Raw genomic sequence first — 22638 nt, forward strand, 5'->3', positions numbered from 1 at the left:
CTGTAATTTTTGCTGCGGCACTCTCCCGTTTATTTTACCTAGCTCTATATTTTGAGTGAAGATCTTTGTACACTGATATATCAGCGTCATTTCAAGGACAGTAATATGAAAAAGGTAATTTTGTTGTGTCTATTTATGGCAACTAATACAAAAAATAGTGCATTAGACATTGAATACCTCACTATACTTTCAGGCACAAAACACAGCGCCAACTTTTTAATTCCCCAAATATATGGCTGTCCAGTAGATTCTAGTGCAAATAGTCAATAGCATTCAGGAACAACTGCAATTTTACAGAAATAATTAGCGGGCTTCCCGATCTTCCATTGCATGCACAAATGGAATGTATCCCCCCCCCCCCCCCCCCCCCCCCACTGATCCCTCTGGGAGAACTCATGGGACAATTCCGCCCTCAGTGTGCAGATTGCAAATTATAAAATTACTTGGGACACCCCGCCCATGCAGGAATCATGGACGGGATTCTCCGGCCGTTCACTGGCAGGGGGATTCTCATTTCCCGTCCGCAGCTCACCCCCGTCACGGGTCTTCCAATGGTGTGGGGTGACTTCAATGGGAAATGCCATTGACAAGTGGCGGGAATGGAGACTCCCGCCACCAGGGAACGATGCACCACCCAGAAACAAGGGACTGTGGGAACGGCGAATCCTTTTTTTAAAGTTCCATTAAAATATTTGAATTATTTTTTCCTTTAAATATAAATGTTGAGTCTGTGTGTTCTAATTGCTATCAATACGTAACTCCCCCAGCAGAATGACTGGCTTTGTTTTGCATTTGTAATTTATAGGTTCATGGTTTAGTGAACGTCCTCTCCATTTATACCTCAAAAATGTAAACGGTTATCCAATTATCATCAAATATATTACATATAGATGTCACGACTGTCTGGTGAACCTTAAGCTTAATTTGCAATTTAATTGGTAGTTTGCCCCCCAAAAAGAGTTTGTCCAGGAGCAAGTACTTTAAATAAACAGAGCATAAGGCTGTTTAAAACATTTGTCAAAGCAAAATAACTTAAGCACAGCTATACGAGTTGGAGATGTGGAGAATTGTTCCAATTTTCAATCTTTTCCAGCCTTTCTGCGAGCCCTTCATTAAAGGCAGCCCGTTACAATGGCGAGTACTTCTTTCAAATTCCTGAACCGAAGTAGGATGGTTTGTGACTGAACCGTGTGCTTTATTCACATTCGCAAGGCATTTTTCACTTCACACGGGCACCCTTCGCACGTGTTTCGTTCACTGTGAGTCTGTAACATAACAGGCTTCCCCAAAGGCCCAGCCTTGCCAAACGGAACTTTGCCAGCCAGAGATTTCCCAGGCTGTTTCGTTATACTTAGGTGAGTGGTGGGTGACATGCAGTAATGTAGAATGGCAGGCATCCTCATTCCTGGAGGATGTGGGCTGTCGCTTGAGTGGTGTTTAATCACTATGTTGTAATTACATTGTTTACTGGCATATCTGGCATATCCTTTGCTGGTAGCTCAGCCTCTCCATTGTCCACGTTTGAACTATTCAGTGCTGAATGTGGTGGCTTGTACAGCCATAAGGCTATGAAGAAGAACAGTGTCCCCAGTACCTGAAAAGAGAAAAACAAAATAGTCCTCATTGATGTCAACACCAAAGACCCGCTTTGGCTATTGGGAAACATGCAAGATGGCGCCGATATTTCCATTTGGTCAGGAAAGCGGTTACTGGTCCATTTTCACAATTATTCATGTCTGTTTACAGACACCGACTAGAATTTGTGGGAGATGGTGGTGCAGTGGTACTGTCATAGAGTAGTAATCCCAAGGCCCAGTGTAATGCGCTAGGATAATGGGTTCAAAGCTGGTGGAATTTAAATGGAAAGCTCAGGCGGGATTCTCCCCTACCCGGCGGGGCGGGGGGTCCCGGCGGGATGGAGTGGCGGGAACCACTCCGACGTCGGGCCGCCCCAAAGGTGCGGATTTCTCCGCCAGCCTCCGGCGATTCTCCGACCCGGCGGGGGGTCGGAGAATCCCGCCCCTCGTCTCAGTAATGGTGAAACTATTGCTGATTTTTGCAAAAGCCCACCTGATCCACTGGAGCCCTTTTGAGAAGGAAATATGCCACTCTTACCTAGTCTGATCTACATGTGACTTCAGACCCATGGCAATGCGGTTGACTCTTAACCCATTTCAGAAAAGGCCCAATAAACCACTCAGTCCAAGGGTGATTATGGATGGGCCCTTTGGCTAAGGTCAAGCGATAGGATCAAACGTGAGATCAAGTGTAATACCTGTTCTAGTCAGCTTGGAACTTGTGTGTCTCTTATGTGGGGACCATGGATTGGAATCAATTTGAATTTGAGCTAGTTTTTGCAGCAAGTAAAGAGGTGGATTAAGAGCTTGCCCTGTCTGCTCTGCACACTGGCTTTGTAACTCTGAGAAAGGGACAACATTTTAAATGAAGATTCGGGATGGGCAATAACGTCTGGCCTTGCCAGCGATGCCCGCATCCCATGAAAGGATAAAGAGATTTGGGATACGGGTTGCCTCCTTAGCTACTCAATCCTCCATTCTGTGCTGCTGGGATTGTAAAATGTAACTATTATTTCAAAACGTTAAAATCCATATTAATATTCTATCCTCGAAGCATCAATGGGCTACATAATCATCGTGATACAGCACAGAAGGAGGCCCATCACACTTGTGCCAATAATGTAAAAGAAGGATTATTAGGCCCATAGCCCCCTGCTCTTTATGATTCATGCTGTAAAACAGCATCCGCACAGTATGTGACAAATAGTGCAAATGCCAAATGATGACAGTGGCCATTATGTCCTATTACCCTTGGCTACTTCTGAACTATAAATGATCATATGTATTACCTTGTAAGTTATTCCAGCAATCAGGAGATACTTGCTCATGGCTGAATTTTGGTAGATATAACAGGAGCCTCTCTCACCACACTGATCCTGCCATAACAAGCAAGAGATGTCTATAACCGAGCCAAAGGCAATCGGGCCAGGGATTCCACCTGTTGAAATTTAGAGATCAATACTGAAGCAGATAATTCACAGTTGTCCGAGAGAAATAATATGGGATTTTGCACTCCCTCTCCCCCGAGCCATGTCTTCCGGACCAGCCGGTGTCAATGGTCTTGTTCACTGGCTATGCCACTGGGGAACCCGTTGTGGGGGTGGCCATCAGTGGACCAGAAGATTCCGCTGGTGGGAATGGCAGAAAAACGCAATCCATAGAATTCGATATTAACATTAGTGAATATGGCATTTTCCCATTCGCATTCCCAAGAAAGAATGATCAACGTTAAGTTCCTATCCAGCTGATAATTGTTGCAGATTGAGTGAACTTACGCTGCTTAATAATGCAAAGTTGATCGAAGAGATTAAATAGGTTCACAAATACTTTTCATAACGTAAAGTCATCGAGGTACAAAGTTAAACATAAATTCCACCCCGTTGCTCTGCTCTGTAATTGCACTTGCTTCAAAAGTAAATTTTAAAAAATGATTAGGAAAGAGAAGCATCAAGAAAAAGGCTATAAGTTACTTAGAAATTAATTTAAGTTCTTTAATGTCACGAGCAATTATGGTTCCCCATTCGATGTACAATTCCGCCTTGCTTTTCTGAAAAACCTATGTTTAGGACATTTTCTGAAGGAATGGGCTGATCCAAAAAGTAAAATACAAGCAAGAAATAAATTAGTCATGTTCCAGTTAAATTGTAGATTAGGTTTATTCAAATGCTATCATTAACATTTAATATGTTTATAAATAAATTAAAATGATGCAATCTTCAAGGCATTCAATTATTCAAATATACTTAGATTGTTAGTGTCTCAGTTAAACAATAAGTTTTTTCTTTCTTTCTTTTTTAAAAATTTAGATTACCCAATTATTTTTTCCAATTAAGGGACAATTTAGTGTGGCCAATCTACCTACTCTGCACATTTTTGGGTTGTGGGGGTGAAACCCACGCAGACACAGGGAGAATGTGCAAACTCCACACGGACAGTGACGCAGAGCCAGGATCGAACCTGGGACCTCAGCGCCGTGAGGCAGCTGTGCTAACCACTAGGCCACCGTGCTTCCCTCGTTAAACAATAAGTTACACATTTTGACTTTAAGCTGTTGATTAACTATTCAACATATATGGTAGCAGTCACAAAAAGCACATAAACACATTTATAAGGCTGACGAGGTATCCTTACCTAAAGTTCGGACCAAGATCCATTGAATTCCAAGTGCAAATGATCGCTGACTATCGGGAACACACCTAATTAATTTAAAATAATAAAAATCAAGGTTATGCAGAACTATCACAGAACTTTTTGCCCTCAAACCTTTCAGCCCTTTCAACAATTTTGGTTAGCTCACTGTCCAACTTGGGGAAAAAAACTCCTCAATCCAGCTGGTGGGAAGTAGATTTTTTTTTAGGAGGAAAGAAATGCTCCACTGTGAGCACCGAAGATACAATATTAATGTGGGGAACTTCTCTTGTACTTAACAGCACAAACCCACCGTAAACATTCAAGATCATTCCTGTAAATTAACAGATTGGTGACCACCAATACTTTGAAGTTGCATCTCTTTAATATTATTGTATTCTATCATCCCAACATAATTGCCTTGAGAAGTGACCTGGTGGTCCACAGATGCAACATTCATCGACCTGAGTAGTGTTGGATCACAGGTTGTATGTGTGATTGAAATGAAGCATTTTCCTTTACATCAGAGTCACAGAAGTTTACATACATAAAGAGACCAGGGGCGCCATTCTTCCAATTGCCGACTAAGTGCCGAGTGCTTCCCGCTGGCGGTGGCTGCGCCTCCCAGATGGGATTTATCCATATTTTGTATTTAAAAATAAGCATATCGGGAAGCTTGCCGACCAGCCCGCCTTCACCAACTTCGGGGCCCCTTTTTAAAGGACGCCACGATCCCAGGGTTCACAGACAGACACCCCCACCCCACAACTCGAGAACATGACCAGGCTGCACCTGCTGCTCCTACAGGCTACAACAGGGAATCCTCGAGTGCAAGTGACTTCTCCTGTCAGTCAGAAGAATTCAAACGGGTCATCTCACACCTGCAGTTTCTGAGAGAGAGATAGGGGAATCCCTATCTCAGATGGAGTTCTGTTGTGATTTGGAAGCCTTCCAGGTGTCCAGGGGGGCATGGAGATTAAAGTGACGAGACCACTTCAACGTTTTCACAGGACACAGACAAGAATGAAGATTTTGACCAGGAAACTTCCTGAAATCACTATGTCAAGAGGCTGGAAGGGGCTGTCCAGTCATGAGACTCCCATCCCAGGAGAGAGTCTTGAGGTCAACGTATTGCACCCAGCTTGAGCTCACTTAACCCCCAGGACCATTGGGATACCCTTCCTCTGCAGCCTGAACCAATTTGGTATCCACACTGCCATTATCCTCATAATTCCATGGGCTTCCATCTTCTCACAATGCCTGCTGTGTGGCACTTTGTGAAGTGCATTCCAAAAGTCCATATCCATCTATTGCACTACCTTGATAAACTTTTTGTTAATAAATGAAAGAATTCAGTAGAATTAGTCAGTCATTGGGTGCCATTTAACAGGAAAAAAACAGAGTCCCGTTTTGGGCATGTTTAGCTGGGTGTTTTATAGATTCATAGAACCCCAACAGTGCAGAAGGAGGCCATACGGCCCATCAAGTCTACACCAACCCTCTGAAAGAACACCCTAACCATGGTCAAATCCCCCACCCTATGCTTGTAACCCCATCTAGGGACAATTTAGCACACCCAATCCACCTAACCTGCACATCTTTGGTCAGTGGGAGGAAACCAGAACACCCGAAGGAAACCCACGCAGACACGGGGAGAATGCGTAAACTCCACACAGATAGTGGGCCAAGGTCAGAATCGAACCCAGGCACTGTGAGGCAGCAGTGCTAACCACTGTGCCCCCATTCTGCCTGCACCGAAGGCCCCACATTTACCTTTGTTTCCTGTACTAACGAAGGTCAGCTCGTCATCTGCATTGTTCTGCATTATAAGCCAGCTGTTTAGCCCACTGTGCTAAACCAGCCCCGCAGTTTTGTCACTGCAAAACACATTAACTCTGCAATGAAGTTACTGTGAAAAGCCCCTAGTCGGCACATTCTGGCGCCTGTTCGGAGGGAGAATTCAGAATTCTCAGCTGGAACGGGAATTGAACCCGCGCTGCTGGCCTTGTTCTACATTATAAGCCAGCTCTCTAGCCCACTGAGCGAAATCAGCCCGGCAGTTTTGTCCCTGATAATGGTTTCCACTAACCTCCCAGCACTAATACTCCGCTGACAGGCTTGGTTTATGTTCCCGGGCCCTCCCCACTGATATGATCAGGTTCACCCCCAGCAGTGAATCAGATTCATTTAAATATGTTTAAACAGCTTAATGCCGTTGCTTCCGGAGACTTTCCCGCCTCACTGGCGTGATGTCACACTGACGGGAGTCACTAATGGTTTTGAAAAACAGAAACCTGTCATGATGACCACACCTGGGGCTCAGAGATGATTATAGCCTCCGGGTGGTGAGAGATGTGGACTGCCCCCCTGGTACTGCCAGGAGGTAGGGTTTCCAGGGAACCTGATTGTGGGGGGGGGGGGGGTCACTGAAGCCCCGATGCCAGCGATATTGAGGGGGTAGTTGCACTGAAGCCGGTGATGTTTTTTTTTGGGGGGGGGAGTTAGCTGTCAATCATTGCTAGAATGTTTCTAAACATTGTGGTTGCCAGCAAAACAGGACACTTGAGATGCATTCAAGCACGAAGGGAAAGATAAATAAAAAAACCATTAAAGTTTAATGGTTCATGCAGCTATGCATGAACCATTAAACTGTCAATCACAGGTTAGTGAAATATATTGCTCTGTGAAATTGAATGGAAGTTTTGCAATTCAAAGGGTCTCAGGGGATTTGAAGCCTTTTCAAGTGTTGTGGGCTTTCAAGGAAGCCGTAACCCCCTTGATTCCCCCCCCCCCTTGGGGTATAACCCGGGTTTCATTGATAGGGTGTAGGTACCATGGTATCAGGGGTAGTGCACCATTGGCAATGAGGGGGGGTCGCAGACACTGAAAGGGGTTGGCTGATGAGGCCTAGGGGAGGTGCTGAGGGTCGCGTCACCCTCATGTGAGTGTGGTGTGGGGTGCAACCCGTTATTATTGTGGGCGGGGGAGGGAGGATGCCCCATCCTGTCAGCAGGGGTGGGTGGGTCAGGATCTGACTGAGGGGGTGAGAGGGGCCTGCTGGTGAACTTTATGATCGGACCACCTGAACCGGGCCGGTTTAGTTCAGTTGGCTGGACAGTTAGTTTATGATGCAGAGCAACGTCAACAGCCCGGGTTCTATTCCCAATCCGGCTGAGGGAGTTCATGAAGACCCCGCCTTCTCAACCTTGCACCTCGCCTGAGGCTCAGTGAGAGGAAAGCCTCTGGCCATCTGGGACTATGGCTACTTTACTGGGATTCTGATGGAATCCGACGAGCTCTCCACCATGCATAAGTTTACATGGTTAAGGAGTGAATCCCGCACCTGGGCGCCGCTCCCAGCGGCAGCGCCAACTTGCTGCGATTCTCCAATAGCGGGAATTCTGTGAGATCTCTGGGCCTCCTCCAATTCTGGCCTGTTGTACATCTTCGAATTCTGGTCTCTTGTCACTTCACCAGTTGTGATTCTACTTTTAGCTGCCTGGGCCCAAATTCCTGAATTCCTTCTCAAATCCTTCCTGTGTTTCTGCCTCTCCTGCCTCCTTTAATGTCTATCTCTTTGACCAAGCTTTTACTTATGTCCTAAAACATCCTTATGTGACTCAGGGTCAAATCAATTTGATAATATTCCTTTGAAGCACCGAGGAATGTGCTATGACATTAAATGCACCATACGGATGCTTGTTGTTGTTTTATTTATATTGATGTTTGTTCGACAGCTCTAAATTTAAGAGGAACGTATTTAAATGTCATTGCTGCCGGTGCTTTTCGAAAAGGACTCGCCTTGTCGTGTTTCTATTGAGTAGGCCATCCAAAGTGATCAGAGGATAGACAGGAGTAGCTCCCTTAATGGTTAGCAACCAACTGCCACATAAAAGGTAACTTTCAGGAGCTCTGATTCCATTCCAACCTACAATACAGTTTAATGCAAAAATGCAATGGTTGCAAAAGGCAAATAAATTAGACACGCTGGAAATCTGAATTATGGACAGAAAATGCTGGAAATGTTCATTTGGCTGGGCAGATTGTCTGCACAGATGTTGCCTGACCTGCGGAATATTTTGAGCAGGTTTTATTCAAATGCAACTATTGGTTATTTTTCTACCTTTTGGCCAAGTTTATAACAAATGAAATTTATAGGGCTGTCGGAATTCTCCATTGCGCCGGCAGCGCACCATGCCCGTGGATTTCCCGACGGCCTGGGGCTGCCCACAATGGGAAACCCCATTGGTTGGCTGGGGGGAGTGAGAATCCCACCCATAGCATTTCTGCTTCCGTTACTTATGTATTTATTGTTTAATAACTTTGACAATGTTGACAAGCAAACCTGAAACGTGACCATAATTAAATTAAAATGCAATTGATTGCAGATTTTTAAAAAATGAATTTGCACGGTAGCATTTTCTGTGATACTGGGGGACAGGAAAAGTGAGCACGATGGGTCAACTGATAAGTGGTTTGATTCTTACCGGAGAGTTGCTGTGAGTGCTGGAATACTGCCCAGGAATGTGAAGAAAATCACAACAAAGAAGAGCACGAGGAAAAGTGGCATGTATGTACACAAGGAGCTGCATTTTCCAGATTCTGCAGTACCCATCCCAGACGGAAAGTTCTCCATAACGCAGCGACAGTCGTGGAAAACCTGAAAAAGTAAACAGCGATCGTGCAATGTCTCAGTTCATGATGTTAATTGGCTGTAGTTCAATTCATTGATTGGAAAAGAAAAATGGAACTTGTACAAGGAGGCAGTTCATCACCACCTTCCTAAGGGCTACTACATAATAGAATTTACAGTGCAGAAAGAAGCCATTCGGCCCATTGAGTCTGCACCGGCTCTTTGAAAGATCATCCCACCCAAGCCCACACCGCCACCCTATCCCCGTAACCCAGGGGCCCCACCCAACCCAACCTTTTTGGACACTAAGGGCAATTTAGCATGGCCAAACCACCTAACCTGCACATCTTTGGACTGTGGGAGAAACCCGGAGCACCCGGATGAAACCCACGCACACACGGGAAGAACGTGCAGACTCTGCAGACAGTGACCCAAGCCGGACATCGAACCAGGGACCCTGAAGCTGTGAAGCAACTGTGCTAACCACTGTCCTACCATGCCCCACTGGTAAGGTATATAAGGTGTATAAGAGCAGAATTAGGCCATTCGGCCCATTGAATCTGGTCCTCCATTCTATCATGGCTGATATGTTCCTCATCCAGTACCAACAATGTTACAGGCAAAGGGCTGGATTGCGAAATCAGCCAGAGCACCTCCTCCCTAGAACACATGACCGAGGAGCGGGAGTAGGTAATTTAGCCTCCTGAGCCTAACACCCTCAATGTGATCATGGCTGATCCCATCCTGGCCTCAACTCCACTGTCCTGCTCGTTCTCCATAACCCTTCAACCCATTACCAATTAAAAATCTGTTTAACTTCTCCTTGAATTTACTCATTGTCTATGAACCCACCACACGTTGGCCACAGATTCACAACCCTTTAGGAGAAGCAGGTTTTCCTCAAATCTGTTTTAAATTTGCTACCTCTTATTCTAAGATTATGACCTCTTGTTTTAGAATGCCCCTCAAGAGGAAGCATCAGCTCCACGTCTACTTTATCCAGATCTTTTAGCATCTTGTATACCTCAATTAGATCTCCCCTCATTCTTCTAAACTCCAGAGAGTATCGGCCTAAACTGTTCAATCTCTCCTCATACGAGGAAAGCCCCGGACTGGTTCCCAGCCGGTGGGATGCTCCATTTTGCCGGCAGCCCGGGGGTTTCTCGACGGCGTGGGGCTGCCCCACAATAGGAAACCCCATTGACCAGCTGGCGTAACGGAGCATCCCGTCGGCGGGCTGAGACAGAAATGTGGCGCGGCGGGGCAGAGAATCCGGCCCCTCATCTCCGGAATCAATCTGAACTGCTAATAGGGATGGACAATAAATGCTGACCCAGCCAGCTTGACCCACATCCCATGAATGAACAAAAAACAAAACAGAAACACACTGCACACTCTATTCTCTTTCTCCTGGAGCTAGAGATAATGCATAACATGTCTTCTGCAGGTTATGGCTAGTCCAGCCAGTTTTTATTCCAAATCTCAGAAGATTTCAATCTATTTAATGCATGATCCCTCCCATTGGCTCCCTGCTCTCAGAGATACATTGCATACTTTAATAAAGCACTGTATGGTGAGCCTTTAAACCACCCCAGTCCTGTACATTCAATGCCAATGTAAGATATTATTCGAATAGTCATTTAGGAACAAAGGAGAAAAAGTGTTTTTCCCATGAACGTAATCCTGGAGAGATTAAACACCGTTACTAAATAACATTTCGCGCAGATACAGAAAGAGGAAAAGCCCGGCCTGTCCGAATCTCACTACCGTTTCTTTTTTTTTTAAATGCAGAAAGCCATCAAATGAAAAAGCTGCTGTTGAAATTGAAAGCGGTGTGAATCAAGGTGAAGGCTGGACGTGCGGAAGTGGCTGAAAGAAAGGGAACAGCAGGTGCTAGTTCAGCTGGTGAGGAAAGTTCCAGGTTTGTCTGAAGAAGCACTTCCTGACTTTACCTCTGAACTAGGCAAAGGTAACACATCCACAGCACGTAACAAAGGAAATCTTGATGACAATAACGAGAGGGCAAACTGCTTGGGTGCATATTGAACGTGCAAGAAAGTAAAACAAAAATGAATGAAAATGACGGGTGTGATCTACTGGCTGCGTGGCACCTGAACGGGAGAGTGCCGCGGCTGGGAGGTGACGGGAGAAGACTCCAGCGGGATTCCCGGCAGCCAGTGCACCTTGCGGGATCTACCCGGATCTCGCGAGGCGTCGTAATCAGGATCTTGCCCACAACGGGCATGACCAAGCCACGTGCACCTAAGTCCATTTTAATCTCACTTAGGCATGCTCAACTAGGATCTACCGAGCTCCTGGCATCTAATGGCCTTCTCAGGGAGTCCCCCAGCTGGGCACCGTTCAGTACTGGTCCACACAAACGTGGAATGGTACTTGTGGGGGGGGGTGGGGGGGGGGGGGGGGGGGGGGGGGAGGGGTCTCCCGGGCCATTGGAGGCACCTGGCCCTGCCCCTGGAATGCAGGCATCTTGACACTGCCAGGCTGGCAACTTGGCACTGCCACCCTGGCCTTGCCAAGGTGTCTGGGTGGCACTGCAAAGCCAGCGGGAGCACTGCCAGGGTGGAGGGGGTGTGAAGGTTGGGGGGTGCAGGCCAGATATGAAGGGGCCTCTGGAAGGTTGGGGGTGTGAAGTTTCACAGGTCCGGAAGGGGCGTGTGAAGGCCTTTAAAGGGAGGGCCCTCAGCGACTCCATAGCAAGGTGGCATCACTTGGTGGGGTGTATGTGTGGTAATGTGGTATGTGGGGTGACATTGCCCATGGGTGGGGAAGCTCTCTTCGAGCTCGGAGCGCGTTCAGCTCCCCAGTGATGAAAATAATTCAAAGTGTGGGCTGGTCAGGAGAGGAATTCCCCAGGGCCCCAAAAACTGTGGTTAGATAGTGGTGAGGATCTCGTTGACAGAGCCGGCGGGAAATTCCCAGCAAAACCCGCCACAAATGACACTTAGAAATGTTTCCATCAGATCGCGCCCAAGATGTTGGGCTTGTCAAAAAAGCTCCTTTTTCTCGCCATATGGGTGCTTAAAATATCTATCCATCAATCCAAGAATCCAAATGATTTTTTAAAAATAGTTAAAAAGAGTATTTGTTCTTTCAGTTTAAAAGTCAATAAATCAGATGAAGATGCACTTTAAAAAAAAATGTCCAGCCCCTTGCAAAGCTGGCAACTGAGGTAAATGCAAAGCACAAGTGTAAAAGTTACCTTCCTGCCATTGGCCAGCAGTGTTGTGTTGAATTCTGTACACCCAGCATGACAGGGAGAGTAGTACATTAAACCATCCACTCCGCAAACTGGATTATATATTTCCATTAAACAGTTACACTCAGCGTTGCACGCTGCAGTCACATTAACTGCACCATCATAAAAACTGCGGAAAACAAATGTCTCAGCATCAATCAGCACAATTACTGCCTCACTAAAGACTTCAAAGTTAGAAATCAAACAATTTATGCATCTTTCACATTCAATCTGTAAAGGTGGTTTTACGGTATTCCTGTGCTTATAAGCAGGTGCCAGAATGCTCATAACATTGCGATCAATAATAATGAGGAAGCTTTCTGCAAATTGCAAAATTATCCAATAAACAATAAATCTAAAAACACAGGGTGCGATTTACCGGCCAAGACGCGCGGGGGCGAGAGAGCAGGCGGGCGGGTTGGATCGCGGGGAAAGGTCGAAACCGGGAACAACGCCGAGGGTTTCCGATCTAACTGTCCCGCTCCCGTTGGCGAGATGAGGATCCTGCCGCGAAAGCTAATAATCAGCAATTAAGACCAATCGCCATCCCATCAATGGGAACGATCCCTTATCGAACAGCCAACCGTGATCTAACCTCTTCCCCAGCGAGCGGTCACATGGGAGCCGTTCAGCACACCTTCTGCACTAGCGGAGTAGCTGTGCTGGAGATCCGAGGAGGTGAGTAGCCATCTTCGGAATCGGGCTGTCAGCCCGGGGGCATGGGGGCCACTGCCCCAGTGCTTGGGGTCGGGGGTAGGCTGCCACCGTTGGGTGTGGGGGGGTCACCCCCAAGCAGGAGGGATGCACCCGTGGGCCCGGCATGCCAGTCCCCGAATTGTGTATCATAGAATTTAGATTATCATAGAATTTACAGTGCAGAAGGCCATTCGGCCCATCGAGTCTGCACTGGCTCTTGGAATGAGCACCCTACTCAAGATTAACACCTCCACCCTATCCCCATAACCCAGTAACCCCACCCAACACTAAGGGCAATTTTGGACACTAAGGGCAATTTATCATGGCCAATCCGCCTTACCTGCATACCTTTGGACTGTGGGAGGAAACCGGAGCACCCGGAGGAAACCCACGCACACACGGGGAGGATGTGCAGACTCCGCACAGACAGTGACCAAAGCCGGAATCGAACCTGGGACCCTGGAGCTGTGAAGCAATTGTGCTATCCACAATGCTACCGTGTGTATATTCATAGCGGGGTCCAGTCACTGCCTATCCATCTGACCGAACACCCCCGTGACAGAGCCCCATCCGTGGTAAGACGGTGATGGTCACTTTAACTCCCACTGACCGTGGGGTCCGCTTGCAGGCCATTGCCAATGGGGAACTTGCAATTCTAGCAATGTGAGTATTTCACAGCTCCCAAGTGGATTCCCGTTGGGACATATGCCATGAAGCCATGTTGTTAAAGCCCAGCATCCCTGAGGCCTGGACACTCTGTCCGAACCCCGGAGGCAGCAACACCACAAATGGCAGCAGGCAACATTCGCACACCCAGGAGCTGGGCCACAGCATTGGCGACATCCCCGCGACCAGAGGATGGGTGTGTGGACCGGGGCTGGAACCATTGCCTGGTCCAGGTAACGGTACCAGCGGGTGTCTGAGGTCAGGTGCCCAGGGGACCCTGCTGCGACAAGAGGTGTGTGTGCATGGCGTATTGGATGACACCATGATGGTTGGCAGGGGATGTGAGGGTGGGGGTTCGTGGGTCCAATGGATCCGAGGTGGAAGCCACAGCGGATTGTCTGTCCCTCACCCTCTCTAATTCTTTACAGATATCACAGAGGGGGACAGGCGACGCTGGCCTTTTGAACAGTTGACGGACAGTATGTTCCGCAGAAGGCTCCACCTCAACCAGGGGATGGACCTGGCACCACGTGGAGGAGGATACCTGCTCCCGTTGGATGTCACGGTAACCGCAGCCCTGAATTTGCATGCCTCTGGATCATTCCAGGTCTCGAGTGGGGATATTTGTCGTTTATACCAACCAACAGTCTACAAGTGCATACATGAAGTCACGGATGCCCTGTGAGCCCAGGCAGCTAACTATATAAACTTTGACCTGGACAAAGCCCAACAGGATGTCCGGGCAGCAGGATTCCCTGCCTTCGCCGGGATGCCCAGGTCCAGAATGTAATACATGGCATGCATGTCACCTTGCATGCACCCGGTGGTCCGGGAGTATCTCTCATTAACAATAAGGGGTTCCACTCCCTGAACATTCAGCTCGTGTTTGACTACCACATGAAGATCATGCACGTGTGTGCATGCTTCCCCGGAGGTGTGCACGACAGTTACATCCTGGGGCAGGAACCCGGAGGAACACCCCAGGATGGTCGGATGGCTCTCGGGGGATAAGGGTCCCCACTGAAGACCAGGCTAATGGCCAGTACAGAGGCCAGTGACCAATGCGGAGACCCGATATAATGAGGCCCATGTGGCCACACGGGCTGTCATTGAGCAGTGCATTGGACTGCTGAAAATGTGATTCCAATGCATTGACCACTCCAGTGGTACACTGCAGTACCCCCCCCCCCCCCCCCCCCCCCGGAGGGTCGCCTGCTCTGAGGTGGTCTGCTGTGCCCTCCCCAACCTGACACCGCAGCTGGTGACGTGCTGTGGGTGGAAGAGTAACATGTGACTGTCTCCGAGGAGGAGGTCTAGGAGGAGCCAGATCGGGAAGGGCTGGAGGATGAGCTTGGGGTGGACCCGCGGGACCAGCTGGAGGACTGGTGGCAGTGGCGAGGGTCTGGCATTCCCGGAGGGCCAGGAAGCCCTCACCCTCACCCATTTCACATAGGACATGGCTTCGTCCGTCATCCATCCCCCTCTCCCTTTCCCATCCCCCAAACCGGTGTGTCTCACTTTCCCCCCCGTGCTCTGCTCCTTCCCTCCCCCCTCGTCACCCTGTTGCACCCTCCCATGGTCTAATTTACATCACTCCAGGGTGGTGGGCCTGTGTTGGCACTGTTGGCGGGTCAATATACAAGGCAGGGCGGTGATGACAACCTGCTGGGAGCTGAGCTCTGGTTCTCCTCAATCTACGCCACAGTCGGACTCCTGTCCGTCTGCTGAATGTGCGCTCACACCCATCACCTGCACGTGGTATGCCTTGGGTTGGGGGCGGGGTGGCAGGGGGGTAGAGTGAGGGCAGAGGACCCATAGCAATGGGCCAGCAAATGGGGGAACGGGCACCGACCGGCTCGCAGTGTGCAATAACGTGACAGAGGCTCCACATGTCTCGAGGGCAATGACTGTTTCATGGTGTACCAGTCCCTAGCCCCGATGGTGCCACCCCCCTCCCTCAGTGACCGCCGATCCCCTTAGCCCTCTGTGCTCGACCGCTACGTTTAGGTGTGTCCCCATGATACACACCAGAGGTGGAGGCAGCCTGCTGTTTACCATGTTCTGTGGCCTTTGATGCCCCTGGCGGGGCATTCTCTGGAGGGTGGGGATGAGAGCCGTGATGCGATGATGGTGGCACCCTGGGAGGTCTCCTCCGAGGTGTTTTCTTGGGGAGCTGAGTGGGTGCCCACCCCGGATGGGCCAGCACTGCTGCATTGCGATCCTGCGGGAGAATGGGAGGGAAGGATCATCATGCTGGCATGAATAAGTTAGATTGGTTATCTGGGCGGAGGCCGCTGTTTAGGCCGATCTTGACGTTGGTGATCGATCTGTCCTCGGCAATTCCCGTTACCTCCAGGGCCCGTTAGTTGAAGGAGGTGAGGACCCTGAGGTCTGGCCGGCGGGGGATGGCATGGTGGGGGACAGGCCGGTCCACCACTGTTGGGCATGGGTGGGGTGTGCCAATGGATGCCAGGGTGTACTGGGACATGTGGCAGTATTGCGTTGGGAGGGGGGTTATGTGGGATCATTGGGAGTGTCTCTGGGTGTACCAGGCGGGACCGGTGCCAGTGGGCTGATGCCAACTCACCCGTGTGGCCTGTTGGGAGGTTGTTGAGTTTCTTGCGGCGCTGTGTGACACTCTCCACGCTGACGGCTGCTGCCACTGCCTTCCAGGTGGCACACTGGCAGCCCTGTGGCTGACCCTACAAACCCATCGAGGGAATGGGGTGTCCCATCTTGATTCCATCGCGGGACAGTCATTGAGGGCGTGAAGCCCAAGGGGCCTCATTAAGTGGCCCAATCAGCGTTAGGTATGGGTGATGGTCTCGCCGGGTGGGTTGGCTGCCGGGAAATACCCGGCATTTCCCGCTCACTACCACACTTAGAACGAATTTGGTTAGACCGTGCCTAATCAGGTTCAAATGATTCTTCCACCCTGTAAAAACATGCTAGCTGCTGTTACCTTTTTAAAAAATTAAGCAGCTAATGATAAAAATGTAGAGTGGATGAGAAATGAAGCTCATCACAGATGCGGCGAAGAATAAGTCACTGGGACGGTACTTGAACAAATTTTAACACAATGGGAAATTAATTTTTTGTACTTGTACTTCGGAAATTCGGTTAGATGTTTAGTCAGGAACGTGGAGAGTCCAAAATACATTCATTGAACCTTTTCACTGCGTGCAAAATGTTGAGTTCAGTTCTCACAACTGTTGTATTAACTGATCTTGTTGATCGTTGGTGAAAATATATTTTCGTTTCAACTACGATACGCCTAACGTTCCTGAACGATTTACATGTTGTAATTAGATTTGTGCACCTACCTGCCATTGAAAGTAGAAGTGATTCCAGCCACAGGCATGTTGGGGCAGTGAATGCAGACGATGAAAATGGCTAACAGACCACAGGTTGTGCAAATCAGACAAAACTTGATGATCCCCGCACAACGGAGCTTTAATTTATTGACGATAAATCCGCCGAGGAAAGTGCCGCCTCCACCTGCTGGGACCACAAGGTAGCCTGGAATTGGGGAAAGCAATAAAAAGCTATTATAAATCCATCCACCTTTAGATTAACCAGGTTTCTGACCGTTCTGTGCTTACGCGGTAAATGATCACTTCAGATATTTTATTGCTGAACTTCATTCAAATAATTCAAAGCTCCTCATACTGTCAGATGGGATTGCAGGCCGGAATTCTCCGGCCGTCGGGATTCTCTTTTCCCGCTGGCAGCGTAACCCTGCTGCGAAATCTCATTGACGAATGCGCGCAGAGTCTGCACGTTCTCCCCGTGTCTGCGTGGGTTTCCTCCGGGTGCTCCGGTTTCCTCCCACAGTCCAAAGATGTGCAGGTTAGGTGGATTGGCCATGCTGAATTGCCCTTAGTGCCAAAAAAGATTGGGTGGGTTACTGGGTTTCGGGGATGGGGTGTGGGCTTGGGTGGAGTGCTCTTTCCAAGGGCCGGTGCAGACTCGATGGGCCGAATGACCTCCTTCTGCACTGTAAATTCTATGATTTTATGCTGTGCTGCCAAGAACATCCGGCCGGGGGATTGGAGAATCACACCTGTATTCTTCCCGGGCAGACAGTACCAAGTGCGTGATAATAAAGTAGTCAGATTACTCGCATGGAATTAGACCTCCTCCGTTGAATTAAGCTCTATTCCAGAAGCCATGAATATATTCACTTAACTGAGGCGTCACCTAAACCCCTGACATCTTTAGGATACAAAGTGTTTTGGATTTGTACGAGAGCTCGGGGAGCCCGGCTAAAGTTTCCCAAGCAGGCTCAGGGCGGGCATCAGCGCTTTTCTAAAGTCCCAAAGCTGCGTAATGGTCATGCGATGTTCATTACTGAATCTGGAATTCGCAAACAAATTGCACTGTGCCCATCCACCAGAATCTACAGTGAATGCCCTCCACAGGGAGTGGCTGAGGGAATGTGCAGCAACAGAAGAAACACTGATATTTCTTCAGCTGGGCACTGGAATATAGACACGGTAGGTTGGGAGAAGTCTGCTGCAGGTGAAGCAAGTCTCCGAGAGGAAAACAGGAGGAGCTCCTTGCTGGATCTTTGGCATAAAAAGGGGAAATGTCAGAAATGTAGATTTATTCATTACAATTAACATCTAAACATCATGAAACAAGGCACTGCACAAGACTGATAAGGTATTCTATCATGACTCTTTGTTTCATTCTCTTTTTAACTATTGTGACGAACATGTGAGCAAATCGCTGGCTCTATTCCTCCCCACATCGCCGCTGGCTCCATTGCTCAACCGCACTCGATTGTTTCTTTCCTGCTCCTTGCTGCTCGTCACAGAGCTTGTGCTCGGAAATCGTGCAGTTTGGATAGGGCACTTTCTACCCTGCAGGTAATGCTGGGTAAGGGACCCGCCATTGAAAGTTGGTATCGTTGAATAGAAAATTATGATTTGCGATTCGATTAGTGTGACAGACACATGACCAGAAACTGGAAATGTGGTCATTATAAAGCTGCCTAAAGTGTAGATGTGGGAGAGAGAAGGTGGAAGAGGTATGAGCGCAGGAAAAGGAGCAGGTGTGCTGCCCAGTGTTTTGTCACTGACCACCACTGACGTCTCTTCCCTCGACCGCAAGTGTTTTCATCCACTTGTATATATTTATTTTTTGTTGGATAACTGCGTCACTATTAAGGCAGAGGTGCATATTTTTTTTATTTTTTTCCCCCTGATCTGGTCCACTGAAAGTGGCAATGAAGGTGGATAAGGTAGTCAAGAAGGCATGCGGCATGCTTGCCTTCATTGGTCGGGGCATTGAGTATAGAAATCGGCAAGTCCTGCTGCAGCTGTACAGAACCTTGGTTAGGCCACACTTGGAATATTACAGACAATTCTGGTCGCCACACTGCCAGAAGGTTGCAGAGGCTTTGGAGAGGGTACAGAAGAGGTTTCCCAGGATGTTGCCTTGTCTGGAGGGTATTAGCTATGAGGAGAGGTTGGATAAACTCGGATTCTTTTCACTGGAATGACGGAGGTTGGGGGCGACCTGATAGAGGTTTACAAAATCATGAGCGGCATAGACAGAGTGGATAGTCAGACGCTTTTTCCCTGGTTGGAAAAGTCAATTACTAGGGTACACAGGCATAAGGTGCGAGGGGGGAAGTTTAGAGGAGATGTGCTACGGAAACCCACGGGTGCACTGCTGGCAGTACCGGAGAATCCCACCGCTGGAGAATGGCTGGAATCTTTATATTCACCAAAAAATGGAGCACATTAAAAATCTTGCATTGAAACAAATATATATTGGATAGCTGCAGGATTATGGTTGTACCTCACTATCATTTTCATTTGTTGATTCATAAGTAAAAGGGTGGGGGGGCGGGGGGGAAGGGGGAAGACATCGAGGTACATTTTCCGGTTCCGCCCGGCTCAGAATTTGTTGTGGGCGGGGTGGACAATTCTGCGGGCAATTGAAAAGTCCGTTGACCTTGGGCAGATATTTCCGATCCAGTCTGACCTGGGACTGGAGACTCCTGCCCATAAACTCTCCGTTTGCGCTAGACTCCATTGAGAAAGTTGCTGCAAATGAAAAGCTAAACATCAATAAGGATCATGTAAAATTCCATTCTTACCAAATAGGGTTGCAGCTTGTGAGGCACTCAGACTAAACTGGGATTCAAGGAACTTGGGCCCAAATGTAGACATGCCAGCTATCAGAGTAGCTTCGGTTGCTCCTGACAGACAGAGAAAGATGAAAGTTGGATTCCTCAGCAATAGTAATGCTGACCTGCGGACAGACAGATTTGGTCAAAGCCTTCGGTTTTAAGATGCATAAATAGTGCAAAAATTAATTCTCTCATTATTTCTTCTTATCCTATACAATAAAGCAAAAGCAAAATAAATGGGAACCTATTAAAATTAAGATTTAATATATAATTTTTAATGCAGCAGTAAACACAGTGACTGAGGAGTTATCCGTGACTCCTTTCTATTTCTCATCTACATGCTGCCCCTGTGCAGCGACATTTATCAGGTTCCACATGTTCTGTTTGGTTGACAACACGTCCACTGCTCTGTCGTCTGGCATCCTATCGGGCTGAACTTTCCCACCTTAGCTTGTTTCTGGGCAACAGGGCTTACAAACCCGATCACCCGCAGAAGTGGGACAACTGGTTCAAGCTTCAGGAGGCGTCCAATTATGAGGGGGTCTCAGGGACCACTGTCAATTTAGGGAGAGTGAGCAGGCGGGAGGGTGTTTCAGTGCCACTGAATGCGAGGGCAGCTGGCACCCAATCACCTTGTGTGCACAGTAAGGAAGACATGGAGATCCAAAGCAGCTGGAGGTTGGCTTACATCTGATGGGTTCAATATTATTCGAGGGATAAACACTATCACCGCAATTTTGCCACATACAAAAATATCTAACATCCAATCTACCGCTCCCATGCCATTCGCTCCCTTTCATGACTTCTCATCTCATTCCACACTTCTCATGCCATCCGCATCCCATTCCTTCCATACCCATCCTGCTCTTGCTATCGCGATCCCTCCCAGAGATAATGGGCTGGATTCTCTCAAATTGGGACAATGTCTCCACGCCGGCATAAAAAGGCTGGCGTTTCACTCTCAAGATTCCTTGGGGAAAGATGGGCCGATTAACTCACCTGCAGGGGGAGAGCAGGGACCCAGAGTGATTCACTCAGCTTTAGCTGCGGATACGGGCCCCGCACTACCGGTTTTGAGTCTGCGCACGGCGACGGCCTCCAGCGGCCGCGACGAGCGCCATGGCGGTCTCAGACTGCGGAGGCAGCTGAAAAATATAGGCCCCCCCGAAGATCCGACCGCCTCGATCTGTCTCCCGGCCGCCGATAAGGCGCCCCCCCCCCCCCCCCCCCACCTATCCAATGCCCCCAGCAGGACGGAGTCCGCAGCCACCACGCGAGCTTCCTGAACGGCTATAGGTGGTTAGAATCACGCTTTTGGGAACTCGGCCGGTCGGCAGCGGAGGATCGCTGGGCGGGCCTCTGCCAATGGGCCCCCCAGCCGCGTGGCGTACTCAATGATCATGCCCATTCTCGTGTTCCGGAGAATCGACGGACCGGTGCCAGGCCCGATTTCGACGTAAAATTGGATTCTCTGCCCCCGCGCCAAACGCGATTTCGGCGTGGGGCAGCGGAGAATCCAGCCCAATCTCTCCAGCTGGGATAACTTTCTGCTGTCTTTTTCCTCACCACCAAAGCCAGTCCCCTCACCACCAATCTGCAGTTGCCAAGTGCACCCACGTGCACCAGGCACGGGTCACCAGATAAACCCACCAGCATGCCCCTCAAACCGACCAATCAAAAAAGGCAAAAACTGAGTATTATTTTTATGGATGTGGCCCGATTTCATTCTTGTAATCCTGCACTGTACCACACGTATTGGGGTACCCAAAATTAACCACAATGGCGGGGAATTTTGCTCCCGAGTTGGGTAGAGTGAGTTTAGAAATTTCCTGGCTTGCCGCACCCGATTCGGGGGAAACTCCCCCGAATGGCACAATCTCTGTTTTGGGGACGGGCTCAGGATGGAGTTGTGCCCTCCATCTCCAGATGCAGATTGGCGGGAGCTGTTCAAAAAGCCCGCTTGAATTCTCTAGGACCTCTTCCCAGTTCTTTTGTTAAATTGCAGGTCTTTAGCCCACACCCCTCACATCCCAGCATGCTCCAGACACTCCCCACACCACCACCATGCCCCATGCCAACTTAAAGCTAACCTATGCCACCCAGACACTCCCATGGCTCCTTTTCGCACCCAACCTAATGCCAACTCATGCCTACCCATGTACCCCACTTACCTTCCTCCTTTGCCCCTGGACCCTCCAGGTCAACTCACCCCTAGTTCCACCTCGCTAGTATTGCAGATCCCTGCCCTGTCTTCAGCCTTCACCAATGATTCTGTTATCGTCGTACATGACTATTCAATTTCTCTCCAATCCCCTAACCTCCATCCACTTCAGCTCATCTGAAACACTTTTACCTAACTCTTGCCAAGAGCCACTTACCCATCACCCCAACATCACTGTTCTATTTTGGCTTCCAAACTACAAATATTTTGGTTTCCAATCTACTAACACTTCTATCTTCAAATTCTCATCCTAGTATTCAAATCCCTTCAATGATTCACCCCTCCCAATCGCCATGACTTTCTCTAAGTACCCTCCAAGAATTCTGTGCGTCTCCAACCCTAGCCTCTTGGACACATCTTACTTCCTTTGCTCCACCATTGCAGGTCATAGCTTACATCCTAAGGTCTAACAATCTCTCCCTTAACCACTTTAGCATCCACCCCTTCCTTTAAGATCCTCCTTAAAGTCTACCTCTTTGATGAAATTTTTAGGCACCCATCTTAATATCTTCTTAGTCCGCTGAATCATCTTAAGACATTTTTCTCTGTTGAAGGTGCATAATTTTGAAAATAGTGACAATACGGACATAGGAATAATAATAATAATCTTTATTAGTGTCACAAGTAGGCTGACATTAACATTGCAATGAAATTACTGTGAAACTTCTCTCGTCGCCACACTCCGACGCCAGTTCGGGTACACGGAGGGAGAATTCGGAATGTCCAATTCACCTAACAAGTACGGTTTTTGGGGACTTGTGGGAGGAAACCCAAGCAGACATGGGGAGAATGTGCAAACTCCGCACAGGTAGTGACCCA

At 48.6% G+C, this 22638-nt stretch overlaps 1 protein-coding gene across 6 annotated transcripts in view; it reads right to left on the bottom strand.

Moving 5' to 3' along the window:
- Positions 1-909: 909 nt before the first annotated feature.
- The window catches only part of slco4a1 (solute carrier organic anion transporter family, member 4A1), a 216766-nt gene continuing 195037 nt past the window's right edge, over positions 910-22638 (bottom strand). For all 6 annotated transcript variants that reach the window (XM_072515064.1, XM_072515068.1, XM_072515069.1 and 3 more), the window contains 7 exons: positions 19566-19720; positions 16780-16975; positions 12059-12224; positions 8693-8865; positions 4209-4273; positions 2867-3015; positions 910-1594 (listed from right to left, as the gene is read on the bottom strand). In XM_072515064.1, coding sequence (XP_072371165.1) covers positions 1445-1594; positions 2867-3015; positions 4209-4273; positions 8693-8865; positions 12059-12224; positions 16780-16975; positions 19566-19720 — 1054 coding nt within the window. In that variant the 3' untranslated portion in view covers positions 910-1444. The remainder of the gene's footprint in view (positions 1595-2866; positions 3016-4208; positions 4274-8692; positions 8866-12058; positions 12225-16779; positions 16976-19565; positions 19721-22638) is intronic.

Source organism: Scyliorhinus torazame, chromosome 8 (genome assembly GCF_047496885.1).
Source record: "Scyliorhinus torazame isolate Kashiwa2021f chromosome 8, sScyTor2.1, whole genome shotgun sequence".
NCBI classification, from domain to species: Eukaryota; Metazoa; Chordata; class Chondrichthyes; order Carcharhiniformes; family Scyliorhinidae; genus Scyliorhinus; species Scyliorhinus torazame.